The 18,495-nt window shown below is 46.3% G+C and overlaps 1 protein-coding gene across 11 annotated transcripts in view; it reads right to left on the bottom strand.

Moving 5' to 3' along the window:
• LOC118386029 (receptor-type tyrosine-protein phosphatase S-like) overlaps positions 1–18,495 on the bottom strand; it is a 286,681-nt gene that overhangs the window by 123,318 nt on the left and 144,868 nt on the right. For all 11 annotated transcript variants that reach the window (XM_052526699.1, XM_052526698.1, XM_052526696.1 and 8 more), the window contains one exon: positions 16,685–16,826. In XM_052526699.1, the coding sequence (XP_052382659.1) occupies positions 16,685–16,826 (142 nt within the window). The remainder of the gene's footprint in view (positions 1–16,684; positions 16,827–18,495) is intronic.

Here is an 18,495-nt window from a genome sequence, read left to right on the forward strand (position 1 = left end):
CGAATGCTTTAAACAGTGTGAAACGCACCAAAGGAATTCCAAACAATGCCTGTTGGTTCTCCGTACAACAATGCAAGCTTGGAGGCCCACGGCCAGCGAGGCTGCATGAGAAGACTTCATTCACCTGAAAGAGAGAGGCCTTTTCAGAGAGCCCTCTCTATGCCCATTCTGCAGCCGGAGCCGAAACCACCATGATTTGACCTTAGAGCTCCCCGCTGAACCTCTCCAGGGACAGCAGAAGACAGCAGGGGCCATCGCCTTGCAGAGGCCTGTATCCCCGATCAACCCAACTGTATACAGCGCAATCAGCTGAAACGGTTTTGAAACCCAAAATGAGTCAAATGATAATTGTGAAGTATTGGGGGTGACATTGGCCACATTTCCCTGTAGGGCCATTGGCTTTGTGCAATTAAGCATCTAATAACAGGGTGGGAGGCAATAGGGGTGTCATGGGGAGGGCGGTTGGAGCGGTTGAATAAATACATTGTTTGAAAACATGACAAGCGTGAGAGGATGTGCCCAGAATGACAAAAAGCCAGAGGGAAAGAGAGGACATTCCCTTTGCGATAGTGAAAGGACACAAGAGATATTTATGTGGCTGCCCCTTCCTTTAAAAGCAAAGAAGCCAGGAATCAATTTCAACATCATTTCCTGGGAAGACCGGTCCTCGACGGAAGAATTGGCCACAGTGGTTTAACTTTCACTCAGTCAACAGCGCACATGCCAGAAACAACAAAAAATAGGACAAGACCATTAAAAACAAACCCTCCTTAACTCCCACACTTACAGTAAATGACCCAATATAACTTGTTCGGAGCCGTTCGGTTCAGAAACGACCAGAAAACCCAACAGAAGTCCACATTGCTTTTAATTACCACCATCCACACCGTGCTCATTTAGCATCCAGCGGCTCTGTAAGAAAAGACGCTGCTGTTCCGTTCAGTCCGCTCATCTCCTGATGCGGATGAGCGTTGGTTAGTGTCGGACAAGTATCTCAGTGCGAAGTTGATGAAGAGGGAGCAGAGGGAGCGGGGAGAAAAGGCAAACAGTGCACTCAGGGAACAGATGTTCATTTTGCATGGTCCAGTGCCAACGGCATTGCCTGGCGGAGGGAGCGGGTGCCAGCCGAGGAGGAGGAGGAGGAAGAGGCGGCGGGCAGGGCTAGAGCAACAGTGAGTTGCGTGCGGCATGCCCTTTAAGGCAGGAGGATGCAGAGGCTTCTTTAAATATTAAACAGCTGCTACTATGAAGCCAGTCAGGCTGAGTCAGCGCTCCCGAACAGAAGCTCTGTAATCAAGGAAAAGCTGTCCGGATAGCATCTCCATTCCTTTCTCCTTTACTCTCTTTTCTCTTACTCACTCCGTCTCTCTTTTGTGTTTCTTTCTCCCTTTTTCTCATCCTATGTTCCTTCCAGAGATATAGTGTCTGGAACAGCGGATATAGTATATTTCAATGGCAGAGCAAGTAGGATACAGTGTATTTCATGGCAGAGCAAGTAGGATTTAGTATATTTCATGGCAGAGCAAGTAGGATACAGTGTATTTCATGGCAGAGCAAGTAGGATTTAGTATATTTCATGGCAGAGCAAGTAGGATACAGTGTATTTCATGGCAGAGCAAGTAGGATTTAGTATATTTCATGGCAGAGCAAGTAGGATACAGTGTATTTCATGGCAGAGCAAGTAGGATATTGTATATTTCATGGCAGAGCAGGTAGGAATAAGCGCTACCTGTGGCTTGTTGTATTGTGCAATAATGCAGTTGTTATGTAAGCCTTTATGGGAATTCTCAGAGCGGGGTAAATGAGAGCGAAATACTGAGATTATCAAGGAGATATCGAAACCCGTCCCTTCTCCCACTCCCCTCCACACATCCTGTGTAGCGAAACGGCGTCCTGTGCGGGAACTGAAGGCCTATCAGTTCTGCCAGAACGTGGCAGTTGGTGTGACCTCTGTGTCAATCACCTGGGTAGTGACTCGTGTTTATTCTTGAGGACGGTGGCCCATGCTGCCTCCACCAGCTCCTCTTTATTCATTCACAACCATCAAGGCCACTGTCATTGTTGGCAGCTCAATGGTGAGACATTTCGGCCTGCCAGCGGTCTGTGGACCGACTAAGGTCCACTGTCACCCAGGAGCCAGTGTCCGAATCAACTCCCTCCTACCCACGGTTCTGGCACACTACTCAAATATCGGCAACACTGTCACGCACGTTGGTTGTAACGACCTTCGGTTTAGGTGATCTAAGGAACTGAGGGAAGACTACAAAATCATTTGAAACACCCTCGTTAGCACAGGGAAGAAAATAATTATGTCTGACCCTCTCCCGTGCTATCGAAGGGGTTCGAGAATGTTTCAGTTGCCTCGTGGCCCTAAATGAGTACCTAAAAGAACTTTGCAACAACAATGTCTCCTTTGGTGACAGGTTTGACTTGCTATGGGTGCAACCAGCACTCTTTTAAAGAGACAGTTCTGAACCTAACCACAGGGGCTCAGGATTTATATCCAGCAACATTGCAAACTGTTTTAACCTCAATAGGGTAGGGGACACTATTTTCACCTCCGGATGAAAAGCGTGCCCAAAGTAAACTGCCTGCTACTCAGGCCCAGAAGCTAGGATATGCATATAATTAGTAGATTTGGATAGAAAAACACTCCAAAGTTTCTAAAACTGTTAAAATCATGTCTGTGAGTATAACAGAACTGAAATAGCAGGTGAAAACCTGAGAAAAATGCTTGTAGTTTTCCATTGACTGCCTATACAGATTCCATTGACTTAGGACTCAAATTGCACTTCCTATGGCTTCCACTAGATGTCAACAGTCTTTAGAAATTGTTTCAGGCTTGTATTCTGAAAAATGAGGGAGTAAGACCACTCTGAATGAGTGGACACTGCAGTGTCCCAGAGGTTTTTCATGCGTGCGACCAAGAGCGTGCCTTTCTTGTTTTCCTTTTATATTGACAAAGCTTTTGTCCGGTTGAAATATTATTGATTATTATGACTAAAAACAACCTGCGGATTGATTTTAAACATCGTTTGACATGTTTCTATGAACTTTACTGATACTTTTAGGATTTTTCGTCTGCCTGTTGTGACTGCCTTTGAGCCTGTGGATTACTGAACAAAACGAGCGAACAAAACTGAGGTTTTTGGATATAAAGAGGGACTTTATTGAACAAAACAAACATTTATTTAGTCTTCTGAGTGCAACCATATGAAGATCATCAAAGGTAAGTGATTAATTTTATCGCTATTTCTGACTTGTGTAACTCCTCTACTTGGCTGGTTCTCAGATAATTGCATGGTATGCTTTGGCCGTAAAGCCTTTTTGAAGTCTGACACTGTGGTTGGATTAACAAGAAGTTCATCTTTAAACTGATGTTTAACTTTTATGTTTTATGAATATTTATAATGAGTATTTCTGTTATGGAATTTGGCGCTCTGCAATTTCACTGGATGTTGGCCAGGTGGGACGCTACCATCCTACACCCCCTAGAGAGGTTAAAGCCTGACGGCCTGGGTCTATTAGTGCTCCAGTCCTCCCTGTCATAATCATCAAAAGGGGACATGAAAGGCATATAACCTCTATTAGACACTGTAGTGCAGTCAATGTAAGTAACCTCATTTATGTTCCTCTAACTACCCTGAATACATCTGTTAATCTGACAGCTATTGTCAGCAGTAATCATTTGCCTATGGACCTGAATTGCACTGTTAGCACTGTCTGTTTGCCCTAGTAGGAAACCCACCGTGGACTCAAATGTAAATATCACTGTCATGTCTACCTCTGAAAAGCTTCCCAGGAAAGCACCAAAAACAAACAAGCAACCCTGAAAAGGGCTAAAAATAGCCTACATTAACATATGCAACCTGAGAAACAAGGTTTATGAAATCAATAACTTACTAACATCAGATAACATTCATATACAGGCTGTATCTCAAACTCAGATCGTTCATTTGATGATACAGTGGTAGCAACACACGGTTATAACATCTATAGAAGAGACAGGAATGCCAATGGGGAGGTGTTGCTGTATCTATTCGGAATCACGTTCCTGTAATGCTTAGAGAGAATCTCATGCCAAATGCTGCTGAAGTATAATATGGCAACAGGTTTGTCTGCCTCACCTAAAGCCTATTGTTGTGGGAAGTTTCTAGAGAGCCAGTATCTGGATTATATGTGTTAAATGGTTGATATAATGTGAAATAATTTGAATAAAGACCAATAAACTGTACTAGGATGATACTAAAAAGATTTGGAGTACCTCAAATTACATTTTGGGCCAAAATGTGAACTCGGCTCCATCCTTCATTGAATCAGATGGCTAAGTAAGAACCACTGCATCCCTTAACAAAGAGCTGCAGTGTAACGGTTTTCATTTGGTGGAAGGAGAAGAGGACCAAAGTGCAGCGTGGTACATATCCACAATACTTTTACTCCAGAATGAGTACACGAACAAAAACAACAAAACGATAAACGAACAGTCATAGTGGGAACGCAGGCTACCTAAGTATGGTTCTCAGTCAGAGACAACGGTAGACAGCTGCCTCTGATTGGGAACCATACCAGGCCAAAAGCGGAAATACAAAACATAGAACAAAAACATAGAATGCCCACCCCAACTCACGCCCTGACCAAACTAAAACAGAGACATAAAAAAGGAACTAGGGTCAGGACGTGACATGAAGTCAGTTTTAGAATGGGTGGCTAGTAATAAGCTAGTCCTAAATATATAAAAACTAAAAGCATTATATTTGGGACAAATCATTTACTAAACCCTCATCTAAATCTAGTAATGAATCATGTGGAAAATGAGCAAGTGGAGGAGACTAACCTGCTTGGTGTAACCGTAGATTGTAAACTGGTTATTAAGATGGGGAGAGGTCTGTCCGTGATAAAGCGCTGCTTTGCTTTCTTGACATCACAATCAACCAGACAAGTCCTACAGGACCTAGTTTTATCCCACCTGGACTACCGCCCAGTTATATTGTCAAGTGGTGTAAAGAAGGACATAGGCAAATTACAGTTGTCCTACAACAGAGCAGCACAGCTGGCCCTTAAATATGCACCGAGGGCTAATATCACGAACACGCATGTCAATCTCTCCTGTCTCAATAGTAGAGGAGAGATTGACCGCATCGCTGCTTGTCTTTGTGAGAGGTATTGATGTGTTGCGTTGTTTCTGCTTGGGCCACAGGAAGTAGTGGCTGCCTTGGCAGCAGCTAATGGGGAGCCTAATACAGAAAAAGCACAGTTAATGTGCTGGGCCCTCCGAGGGGCCGTCATTGAGCCCCGTTTCCATGGGAACCGCCCTTATCCGCCACTTTCCTTTTCCTTTCAGAGCAGGTTGAGTGTAACAGTACAGTCTATCCGCTTGGTCACCTCCAGATAAGGTTAGGGGGAAAAATGAGATGATGGGCAAAGAGGGAGACACTCGGCTTAAGAAGGGTTAAAAAAGAAGAAGAAGAGAGCACTGAACAGAAGAGAGGAAAAACAGAAGGTCTGATCTCAACTCAGAGAGTCATAGGGGCAATCAAACAATTGAGCACTTATCCCCTTGTAAAACCAATCCCGGAGACACTGATCTTTCAATTTAGCCCGGATCGTCGAGTTGCAGCCGACACAGGATCCATTTAGCCAAACTTTACACCAAGTAATAAACCAATCAGGTCCACTGAGTTGGCCAAACCATTCTCTATCTTTTTTTTTATCCCAGCCCCGTCCCCACAGGAGGCTTTTTGCCTCTCGCAAGGCCGTCATTGTAAACAACAATTTATCCTTAATTGACTTGCCTGGTTAAATAAAGGTAAATTCCAGTCTCCCAGGCACTTTCTGGGGGGGGGCTGGAGAGAGATGAAGCTGGAGGGTGTCAGGCTTGGCGTACAAATTCAGCCCAGGCAAGGCACTCAGTGAGGATGAGAGGGGGAGGATGGGGTTGGGTGAGAGATGGACAGAGGGATGTTTTCTCTGCTGAGCAGTGAGAGATGACTTAAAAACTTAAAACGCCACCTCATTAACCTCAAAAAAACCAACACATCCCGTAACACAAGAGAAAACTTTCAAAATACTAGTATTACTCTGAACGCACAACAACACTACATCGCTCTATCACAATACAAATGGGGACGTAAACATAGGGAAATGCCATTTCCCGTTTGGAGAACACTCTCGGTTGATAGTGTCGTGTGCGCAAATGTAGCCACGCGCGGCAAAGCCCCGTAGCAGATTGTGCTAGATCTTAACCGTGCTAAACACATGTATTATGCAGCAGTGGCGCAGCTGTGAGAGAGAGGGAGGGAGGTGAGGCAGTGGGAATGGGAGTTGGCTTGGAGATAATACAGTTGGGCACATACAGTTGGGCGGGTGTTAATGCCGGCTCACTGCAGACTTAATCACATGAGGTCTGCTAGGGTTTACTCTCGTTTTCTCTGGTTATTCCCCCCACCCCTCTCGTTCGTCCGTCAGTTAGTCGGTTTCTCTATGTCTGTCTCCCCGTCTTTCTTTCATCTTGAACGCTTTATCACTGCTCTCTGTTTGTCTGTCTCTCTCTCTGCTCTCTCGCTCTGCTCTCTCCCTCTCTCTGCTCTCTCGCTCTGCTCTCTCCCTCTCTCTGCTCTCTCGCTCTGCTCTCTCCCTCTCTCTGCTCTCTCGCTCTGCTCTCTCCCTCTCTCTGCTCTCTCGCTCTGCTCTCTCCCTCTCTCTGCTCTCTCGCTCTGCTCTCTCCCTCTCTCTGCTTGCTCTGCTCTCTCCCTCTCTCTGCTTGCTCTGCTCTCTCTCCCTCTCTCTGCTTGCTCTGCTCTGTCTCTGCTCTGCTTTTCTCTCGCTCTGCTCTCTCCCTCTCTCTGCTCTCTCGCTCTGCTCTCTCCCTCTCTCTGCTTGCTCTGCTCTCTCTCCCTCTCTCTGCTTGCTCTGCTCTCTCTCCCTCTCTCTGCTCTCTCTCCCTCTCTCTGCTTGCTCTGCTCTCTCTCCCTCTCTCTGCTTGCTCTGCTCTGCCTCTCTCTCTCTCCCTCTCTCTGCTTGCTCTGCCTCTCTCTCTCTCCCTCTCTCTGCTTGCTCTGCCTCTCTCTCTCTCTCTCTCTGCTTGCTCTCTCTCTCTCTCTCTCTGCTCTCTCTCCCTCTCTCTGCTCTCTCTCCCTCTCTCTGCTCTCTCTCCCTCTCTCTCTCTCTCTCTCTCTCATGTGGACTTGGCGGAGAGCTAAAGGTGAGATCAGCAGGTGGATCAGAGGAGGGGTAGATCTACACCATATTTGACAGTGTCTTATTAAGACTCAATGCCCACCTGCTCCACGCACACAAGCACACGCGCAGACCTGAACACACACACGCGCGCGCGCAGAGCCACACACACACACACACACACACACACACACACACACACACACACACACACACACACACACACACACACACACACACACACACACACACACACACACACACACACACACCTCTCCTTTTTGCACCCTCTGTTTTTCCATCCCTTTACCTCCCCCTTTCTCTTCTTCGTCTCCTCTTCATCTTTCCCGTATCTCTTTCTACACCTTCTGAATATGTCACTTGGAAACAGGAGACACTTTTATTTCCATGACAGAATTCAAAAGTCATTTTGGACAGACTAATGGAGATGGTTTCAAAGACATGCCACTTAAAAGTTACATGTCACAAAATGTTGATTTGAGATATTTTGGTCATCAGAGCAACCTTGAGGGAATCTTATTTGAGTCAGAAAAGGATGTTCATATAATAAGGAAGATATACAAAACCTTGTAGAGAGCATATCCAACTGACTATCTATTAGAAAAATATATCAACTATTGGAACCAAGACTTCAAAATAACTGATGTTGGCAGTTTTATTTAATTAGGCAAGTCAGTTAAGAACAAATTCTTATTTATGATGACGGCCTACCCTGGCCAAATCCGGACAGCGCTGGGCCAATTGTGCGCCTCCCTATGGGACTCCCAATCACGGCCGGATGTAATACAGCCTGGAATTGAGCCAGGATGTCTGTAGTGACACTTCAAGCACTGAGATGCAGTGCCTTTGACCACTGCGCCACTCGGGAGCCCGAAGTTGGAGCATAACTAACGAAATGACAGTTTACAAAAATGTACGCTTAATCCAGTATCAACTAATGTATAGAATGTATTATAATAGAGGAGACAAAATTCACAAATTTTACAGCACAATGGCAGAGTCATGTTTTAAGTGTAAAACAAATAATGACTCAATAATCCGTGCTTTCTGGGAATGCTATAAAGTCCTGAAGCTGTGGGCGGAGCTAGAATGTTGTCCGCCAGAAGCATTACAATGTAAACATCCTTTTAATCCGTCTGTCTGTATATTTCCAGACCCGATGGGTTGGACGATTCTCTTCTCATCACTCATCTTGAAACCATTTATACTAAAAACGTGGAAATCAATCAATTCGCCATCATTTAACACAATGGACAAATCAAATGATTTATTATTTAAATATTGAAAGTGTGTTGGCTATGGAGAGAAACAAAATGGTAAAGTTTCAGGCCACGTGTTGGAAAGTGAGGCGGGTGCTGGAGATGGGGGCGTGCGTTAGGGTTAGGGTATGTATGATGTTGCTGTTTGTATGTGTATGTTTTCGTGTTTATTGTTTTTTAAATCAATAAAATCGTAGAAAAAAAACTAATGTCACTTCCTCCTCCTTTCTCTACTTCTCTACTCTTACGACATGCTTTCCGCCACATTTGATTCACAGCTATTAATAACAAGCATGAGAGTGATACGAAACGAAGACTATCACTGAAACAATTCGCTTTTCATGTAAGTAATGATATAACAACTACACAAGTGTAGATCATTGAAGTGGGAACTGTACATTTAATAAAACATATGATCACTCTCTCTTTCCCTCACCCCAGTTGAGAGGTCAATTGTAAAACTTGTCTCGTTGTTAAATCTGTCCCAGCCAATCGGGCGTTTCCTTTTCACTGGTGGCCTTATTTAACTGGCCAATTAGGCTCCTGATTCAGGCTGTTGTTGGGGTGTGGTGACCTCTGCCCCGCCCAGCACGACACAATTACCCATGAGCCACAGAAGCACAACGGAGTCGGAGAGCAGCCAAGGAGCCGGCCAAACCAAGATAATGGAGAGATGCATCATGCATGAAAACACATACTGTATACACGCACACGCACACACGCACACACACACACTGTGACATGCATGGACGCACTCACATGCACCACACACATATGTACCGCACACAAACACACTCATAAATTCAGAGTCACGGATGGAGAGTTTACTGAAGGAGAACAGGAACAGGGGATCAATGGACAGGGGGAAGGAGCGGGAGACTTTAGCAGAGGAGAAAGGTCACACACACACAGACACACTCACACAAACACTCAAATACAATTTGATTTGATTTTAATTTGATTTGATCTCTATTAAGAGAGGGGTCCTGGGTATTGCTCACGTGTTCAGCCGGCCAATAGAGAAGGACTTGCTGACTGTACATGAAGCACTATTTAACCCTGCTTCTCTGTGTCTCTATGGCTACTCCAATGGGACACCTAATAGGGAACAGCAGGAAAAAAGATAGTGAATCTGCTTCCCAAATGGCACCCTAATCCCTATATAGTGCAGTGCACTATATTGGGAATTGGGTGCCATTTGGGACGTATGGAATATGCAGTGGGCAGGTGGGTGGTTGGGGTCTGGGAGTCAATACCCATCCATTCATATGTATCCCTATAGCACTTAGTGTCTTCCCTGCCTGTCCCGAACCCACCCATTGTCACCTTCCTGGCTAGCTACAAGTGTCTCCCTGACACCTTCCCACACACACAGCTACGTAGGATCACATGCACACTCACGTATCGTTTTTTGTTTGTTTGTTTATTCGCCAGGGACAACGTACAACAAAACATACGTCTCAGAGTCGGAGAACGGAAGTGTCCGTTGCACCAGTTTTAGCTGACAATCTCATTCATATCTGCAGTCCCAGGAACATCTAAACATGAAAGCATTTCAAAAACAGAGATCAGGACGTTCAGACGTATACAGGCACACACGGACACACACACGATACACGCGCATGTACACGCAAGCACCCACACATGTGTTTTTTTTACTATACCTGTGGGGATCAAACTATTTATTCCCATTCTAAATCCTATTTCAACCCTAACCCTTAAACCAAACTCTAACCTAAACCCCGAACCCTAATTCTAACCCTAACCCGTGGTGGTTGAAGATATCCCTCTAGGGGTGTGGGGGCTGTGCTTTGGCAAAGTGGGTGGGGTTATATCCTTCCTGTTTGGCCCTGTCCGGGGGTGTCCTCCTGACCCCTCCTGTCTCAGCCTCCAGTATTTATGCTGCAGTAGTTTATGTGTCGGGGGGCTAGGGTCAGTTTGTTATATCTGGAGTACTTCTCCTGTCCTATTCGGTGTCCTGTGTGAATTTAAGTGTGCTCTCTCTAATTCTCTCTTTCTCTCTCTCGGAGGACCTGAGCCCTAGGACCATGCCTCAGGACTACCTGGCATGATGACATGCTGTCCCCAGTCCACCTTGGCCGTGCTGCTGCTCCAGTTTCAACTGTTCTGCCTTATTACTATTCGACCATGCTGGTCATTTATGAACATTTGAACATCTTGGCCATGTTCTGTTATAATCTCCACCCGGCACAGCCAGAAGAGGACTGGCCACCCCACATAGCCTGATTCCTCTCTTCTTCCTAGGTTTTGGCCTTTCTAGGCAGCTTTTCCTAGCCACCGTGCTTCTACACCTGCATTCCTTGCTGTTTGGAGTTTTAGGCTGGGTTTCTGTACAGCACTTTGAGATATCAGCTGATGTACGAAGGGCTATATAAATACATTTGATTTGATTTGATTTGCTGTGAACCCTAATTTCAACTCTAAACCTAACCCCCAAAATAACATTGTTCCTTGTGGGGACTGGCGAAATGTCCCCACTTGTCCAAATTGGACTTGTTCTACTCTCCCTGCGAAGATGTCTGATCCAACCACACAAGGGTAGGAAAACCAACACAAAAAAAACCCACACACTATTTCTCAGGCCTGTGTTGTGAAGCGTCCCTCCGGCTCCCTAATGCATGATAATGCACTTTTTCTTTCCAGCTGCACTCGGGCTTTCCGGAGGAATACAGCGGGAACGATCATCAGCCACGCTCCGTTACTCCAAATCATTCACGGCACGGCTTTAAGAACACATCGCTCGCTAATACCCTGCCACCCCTGGGGCTGGCCGTCAACCACTGCAGCTACTGCACTGAAATGCCTCGACTGGTGTGAGAGAGAGAGAGAGAGAGAGAGAGAGAGAGAGAGAGAGAGAGAGAGAGAGAGAGAGAGAGAGAGAGAGAGAGAGAGAGAGAGAGAGAGAGATCTTAAGAAATACAGAGAGACAAGGGGAGAAGGAAGAGAAGGAGAGAAGAGGATAAGGAGACAGAGGGAGGGCAATGCGAGAGGACGTCCTAAGGCTTGGCCTGGAGCCAAAAGCCCCCCCCCTCCCTCTCCGCTCTCTCTTTTATTTTAATCTGAGAAATTGGTGCCCAGCAGCGTTTGGGGCTGAGGCTATTTGGGGGGTTGATTGGGTCCTGTTTGTGGCCCACCGTGGCTTTGCTTTGCTCACAGCAAACTATCAGTGGAGGGCTGGGCAGCAGTGGTGAAGTTGGAGGTTTGTCTGGAAACCACATTCTTCTCTCCGCCACGATTTAGAGCACGGGATGATTCCTAGGATAGCACACAAGGGCAGCGGTTAGGGGGCGGGGTTATACCTGATGCAGAGCTCTGCATTCTACACGGCACCCTATTTCCTATGTAGTGCCCTGTAGGGATCTGGTCAAAAGTATTGCATTACATTGTGAATAGGATGCCGTTTGGGACGTAGCCAGGCTTTTTCGTTTCAAACTATGACGGGAGGCAAAGGAAGCCCACTTTAATTTGCCAGGCGAGAGGATGTCAACACAATTTGCCCCGAGGTTTGAGTTGAGCCAGAGGTGATATTAAAATAGCCGTGTGGACACGGGGGTTGTAATAAAAGTGGGACGCCAAAACCCCAGTGTGCGCATGCATGTCGGTGCATGTGTCTGTGCATAACTGTGCGTGTTGGCCGGAATCCAATTAAATCGGCATGGGCAGTGAGTTGCCGAAACAAACACCGCTTCCCTGGTCACCCAGAAAAGCAGCCAATTAGCAGGCTGCCTGATCAAACGAGCCTGGTGGCCTCGCCCCGCCCGTGCTACACCACTCTACTCACTAACGAGCTCACTCAGCTAGTAGTGTCACCGAGAGAGGGGGGGGGGGTGAAAATGAATGACAGATGGGAGAGAGACACAGAGGGAGAAATACAACTGGAAGAAAGAGGTAGAGTGAAGAGTGAAGATCCATTAGAGTGAAAAAGGCCAGGGAACCTGGGAAAATAGGCAACTTTATATAGTCTCAAAATCCCAGCATCTTATGCCAGGAGAGAGTAGGGGGGCAGAAAAGAGAGGGAGAAAGTGAGCATGGCAGAGAAGAGAGGCCTTGGTCAGGGCTACGGTGGAGTTTATCCAGGCACGCTACAGGAGGAGGGGAGAGGTTGGGATTAGTTCCACCTTGGGAGGCAATGAGGATGAAAAAGGTGGGGAAGTGGGAGGAGGAGGAGGATGAGAGAGAGAGAGAGACGGAGAACGAGTGTGTGTTTCTCCCTCCGTGTGTGTGTGTGTGTGACAAAGTGCCAGGCCGGGCCAAAGCCAGGGTTAACAGGGAGGGAAAGAAAGAATGTGAAAGAGGGAGAGAGAGAGAGAGAGAGAGAGAGAGAGAGAGAGAGAGAGAGAGAGAGAGAGAGAGAGAGAGAGAGAGAGAGAGAGAGAGGAGAGAGAGAGGGAGAGAGCAGAGCGAGAGAGAGCAGAGAGAGAGCAGAGCGAGAGAGAGAGAGAGAGAGCAGAGCGAGAGAGAGAGAGCAGAGCGAGAGAGAGAGAGCAGAGAGAGAGAGAGCAGAGCGAGAGAGAGTGAGAGAGAGAGAGCAGAGCGAGAGAGAGAGAGCAGAGAGAGAGAGAGAGCAGAGAGAGAGAGAGAGCAGAGAGAGAGAGCAGAGCGAGAGAGAGCAGAGCGAGAGAGAGAGAGAGCAGAGCAGAGCGAGAGAGAGAGAGCAGAGCGAGAGAGAGAGAGAGAGAGAGCAGAGCGAGAGAGAGAGAGAGAGAGCAGAGCGAAGAGAGAGAGAGAGAGAGAGAGAGAGCAGAGAGAGAGAGAGAGAGAGAGCAGAGCGAGAGAGAGCAGCAGAGCGAGAGAGAGAGAGAGAGAGAGAGAGAGAGAGCAGAGAGAGAGAGAGAGAGAGAGAGAGCAGAGAGAGAGAGCAGAGAGAGAGAGAGAGAGAGAGCAGAGCGAGAGAGAGAGAGAGAGCAGAGCGAGAGAGAGAAATGGAGTGGCGGCACAACAGAGGGTGAGAAGCAGTGAGCAAAACTACAGCGGAAGGAAATACAGAACGCAGATGGGGAAAGGAAGAGAAGGAGGGAGAGAGAGAGAGAAATGAAAAGGAAACAGAGAGAAGGATACAGAAAGGAAAGAAATTGCAGGTGTCTAAAGTCTTCCCAAGGACTCCCGGAGGACTGGGTGCAGAAGGCAGATGGCCCTGTTTCTTAGGCATTCAGCTCACTGTTCTACTGTAGGGCAGCGGCCAGGAGGTGCCACAAGCTTAAACGCACCTCTGCCAGACTCGGGACAGCACAGGAACACAGCTAGAGACAGGGCACTGCTTCTCGATACTAATGTTGAAATGGAAATAGATTTCGATTTCGGATGTTGGAAAAGGTCCTGAAAAAAGTCGACTACATGACTTCCTCTGCGGACACAAAAAGAATGCTACTGCCCAGCACGGGCCGCAAACTCACGACGCTCGGAGTCGAAGAGCGCTAGTCACACCCCTGTGCTCCAGCAGTTCACAGAGCTCTTAACTAGCCGTGAGAATACTAAGAATCCTGATGATGCCTAATGGTATTGGAACATCATGTTTGTTTTTGTTGTCGTTTTAAGCCTTTCCCAAACCATAGCCCTAAACTTAACCACTCGGAATGAATGCCTAAACTGTTAACCTTTGAATTGTTTAGCCCTGTAATGACGCGGAATTAACCCTGTAATGATGCGGAATTAGTATGTCAGAAATAGATGTTCAATGTCGAATTTCGAAGGGAAACTATGAGATTTTTTTTAAATAGAAGAGCACAAGAGGAGTGTAGATATGTGTGTGTGTGTGTGTGTGTGTATGTGAGGAGGGTGTGTTTGTGTGTGTTTGTTCACTAGCACCATGTCCCTTGCTTCATGTCCTACATCTCCAAGTCTTTGTCCAACATCCCCTGACCCCTGACCTCTATAACCCATTGTTCTCTCGCTCCTATTCACTGTTACCCCTTTTCTCTTACACAGTATACAGTGTACTCTATCCTCTGTCCCTTATACCTTGTCCATTCTCTCTCTCCCCTAAGCTTTTGTCCAACTTCCCCTTGTCCCACTATTGTCTCTCATCCTCCACTTACCTCTCCCCCGTCCCCTCTCTCTCACCCAGTCCCAGCCTGCTAGGCTGATAAACCTGTACGAGACAGTGCCTCGGCACAGATGGAGAGGGGGCTTATACTCTCTCCTCCACCCCCAACAGCCTCCACCCTACAGCCCCACCCACCCCCTTCCACCCTCCAGCCCTATGCCTGGAAAGAGAGAGCCCTGTCTCTGCCTGCCTGAGGGGCCTGTGTTGTGTGGGTGTGGGACGGTGCACGGCCGCCTGGGCCCTGCTCCAAAGCCTGGATTTCCATGTGAGACTGTGGCTGCCGACAATAACCCCGTATCCTGGTCCAGTCAGCACAGGAGAGGAGCTTCACGACTGCACCACCACAAGCTACTGCCAGCTCCACGGCTCAGCCCAAGCCCCAGTCACAGCCACAACCGGGGCAGATGGCAACAGTGGAGGAGACAGAGAGAGGGGAGAGGGAGGGAGAATGAAAGAGAGAGAGAGACAGCGAGAGAAAGAGAGCGATAGAGAGTGAGGGAGTGGGCATGTGTGTATGTGTATGTGTGAGAGAGAGAGAGAGAGAGAGAGAGAGAGAGAGCGAAAGAGAGAGAGAGAGAGAGAGAGAGAGAGAAAGAGAGAGAGAGATGAAGAGAGAGAGAAATAGAGAGAGAGAGCGAGAGAATGGAGCGAGAATGGCGAGCGAACAGACAGTAAAGCTCTTGTCCCTGTCCAAGTGTGACGTAAAGCCAATATAGTAGTGCCAGAATGGACAAACAGGATGAGCCACAACATGGGAGGCAGTGAGGCCGCAAAGCATGACGGGACAACAAGAGTGACTGGGACATTAATATCGGCCCAAGTACTACCTTGAACATTCATCAACCTAAATCAAATCTAATCTCATTTTATATGTCACATGCACAGAATATAACAGTAATTTCACTTTACTGTGAAATGCTTACTTATAAACCCTTAACCAACATACAACAGCAACAACAAAAACTCAATAAACCGGACATACTGTTTTGCACCAATCACAAGGGCAAGCTCCATTTGAAAGAAGATATGGTTGATAAGCAGTTTTTTTTGGCACAGACTGTGGCCAATATAAGGGCCACGGTTCCTGTTTCCTGTGTGCATCTGTAGATGCTCTACAGACTATCTACTAACCCTAGCCCTAGCCCTTAACTCTAACCATTATTCTAAACTTAACCGTAACCTTAGAAAGCAGTTAGCTCTCACTGTTACAGAAGGGGAATTGGAATTATACAAATCAAGTGTGGTTTCTTTACCAATCACCAATCCCTCCCCATCTCAATCCCCTCCCTTCCCATCAGTGTACACAGCAGAGAGAGAGGGGGAAAAAAGACTTGATCCTGTGCTAGTCAGTTGGCATACTTGTCTCAGGGGCCTCCTGCAGCATGAGTGTTCTATTTACACCACCTCATGTCCGTGTCCCACATGGCACCCTATTCCCTATATAGTGCACTAGTTTTGACCAGGGCCCATTTTCTTTAAATATATGTTTACATTTTTACCCCCTTTTTCTCCCCAATTTCGTGGTATCCAATTGTTAGTAATTACTATTATTATGACTATTACTATTGCTCTCGTCAAAATAAGGGCACTATAAAGGGACTTGTGTGCCATTTGGGATTACAACCCGTCTCACACATCTGTCTGCTACCTCCCTCTAAGATCCTGTGTGTCCCTGTGTGACCAATCACCAGCCTTTCTTCAGGCCCTCTCTCTAGACCAATCAGAGGGATTTCTTCAGACCCTCTATCCAGGCAAAGATCCCTGTTATAGCACCCCGTCTGCTGCTATTGGGATACAGAGGCTGAACATTCCTCTCTGAATGGAGAGGTGATTAGTTGCAATGCAGAATGACGCTTGACAGATATCACCCACAATAGACCAGGAAGTGCACCTAGTGACTGACGTAGGATCAGCTTTCCTCATGTCCTAGTAGGTTTTAGCCATACAGGGATAAAACATTTAAAACAACATAGGGTTGGTTACAAGCGACAAAATAATTGATACACGGAATAAGCTAACACTATCTAGGCAGGAAGCTATCTGAGAATATTGGTGCTGTCAAACACGATTGCAACAAGGAGATAATATTATCAGACTATTGGACCATGGGTCCCATTGGTCCATGGTCAATGACCTCATCATTAGTCGCCGCCGAGTGACTCACCTCTGATGATGGACAGCTTGGCATTGACGTTGACCTCGCCCTCGCTGTTCTCCGCCACGCACTCGTAGATATTCTCATCCCGCGGCGCTCGTAGAGGCTGGATCCGAAGCACGGCTCCGGCGCCCTCATCGAACTCTATAGTCTTTGTCAGAGAGAATTTTGCAATGTTAGAGCTATCTGTTGTTGAGATAAAGACAACCTAGCTATACTTCTAGAATAAGGCTCAACAACTCCTAGGGACCCCTTCATTTCACATATACAGTACCAGTCAAAAGTATGGACTTTTGGGTTTTCTTTATTTTTACTATTTTCTACATTGTAGAATACTAGCTAAGACGTCAAAACTATGAAATAAGACATATGTAATGTATTTTAGATTTTATATTCTTCAAAGTAGCCACCCTTTCCTTTGCACACTCTTGGAATTCTCTCAACCAGCTTCATGAGTTCTGAAATATGATATGGTCTGATTAACAATATTGGCAGGCCAATCTTACAGCAAAATATGCTGTGATAATGTACTAGGCCTACTGCCCAAACCTCATTCCTACAAAACTCTTTATGTGAGGTTAATGTAAAAAAAAATCTGAGCAGTAGATCTCAGCTTGCTTTTTGACTGCGAAAGTGAACTTGACTCAGAAAAGGTTGATGACCACTGCTTTAAGACATGAAGGTCAGGCAACGCGGAACATTTGAAAGAACTTTGAAAGTTTCTTCAAGTGCAGTCGCAAAAACCATGAAGCGCTATGATGATACTAGATCTCATGAGGACCGCCACAGGAAAGGAAGACCCAGAGTTACCTCTGCTACAGAGGATACGTTCATTAGAGTTACCAGCCTCAGAAATTGCAGCCCAAATAAATGCTTCACAGAATTCAAGTAACAGACACATCTCAACATCAACTGTTCAGAGGAGACTGCATGAATCAGGCCTTCATGGTCAAATTTCTGGAAAGAAATAATAAGAAGAGACTTGATTGGAACAAGAAACATGAGTAATGGACATTCGACTGGTGGAAATCTGTCCGTTGGTCTGATGAGTCTAAATTTGAAATATGTGGTTCCAACCACTATGTCTTTGTGAGATGCAGAGTAGGTGAACGGATGATCTCTGCATGTGTGGTTCCCACCGTGAAGCATGGAGGAGGACGTGTGATGATGTGGGGGTGCTTTGCTGGTGGCACTGTCAGTGATTTATTTAAAATTCAAGGCACACTTAACCAGCATGGCTACCACAGCATTCTGCAGAGATACGCCATCCCATCTGGCTTGCGCTTAGTGGGACTATAATCTGTTTTTCAACCGGACAATGACCCAACACACCTCCAGGATGTGTAAGGGCTATTTGACCAAGAAGGAGAGTGATGGAGTGCTGCATCAGATGACCTGGTCTCCACAGTCACCCAGCCTCAACCCAATTGAGATGGTTTGGGATGAGTTGGAACGCAGAGTGAAGGAAAAGCAGCCAACAAGGGCTCAGCATATGTGGGAACTCCTTCAAGACTAGTGGAAAAGCATTCCACTTTTTTGGTTACTACTTGATTCCATATGTGTTATTTCATAGTTGTGATGTCTTAACTATTATTCTACAATGTAGAAAGTAGTAAAACATGAAGAAAAACCCTTGAATGAGAAGGTGTGTCCAAACTTTTGACTGGTACTGTATATATATATATTTTTGCTGCAAAGCTTCAAAATATGAGCCAGGACACCCCTATGCTAGTCCAGAGTGTGCTCATATCAGAGTGTGCTCATATTGTACTTTTACGTTGCACTATTTTGTACTCATATGTTGCACTCTACCTGTAATT

Source organism: Oncorhynchus keta, chromosome 1 (genome assembly GCF_023373465.1).
Source record: "Oncorhynchus keta strain PuntledgeMale-10-30-2019 chromosome 1, Oket_V2, whole genome shotgun sequence".
Lineage (NCBI taxonomy): Eukaryota > Metazoa > Chordata > Actinopteri > Salmoniformes > Salmonidae > Oncorhynchus > Oncorhynchus keta.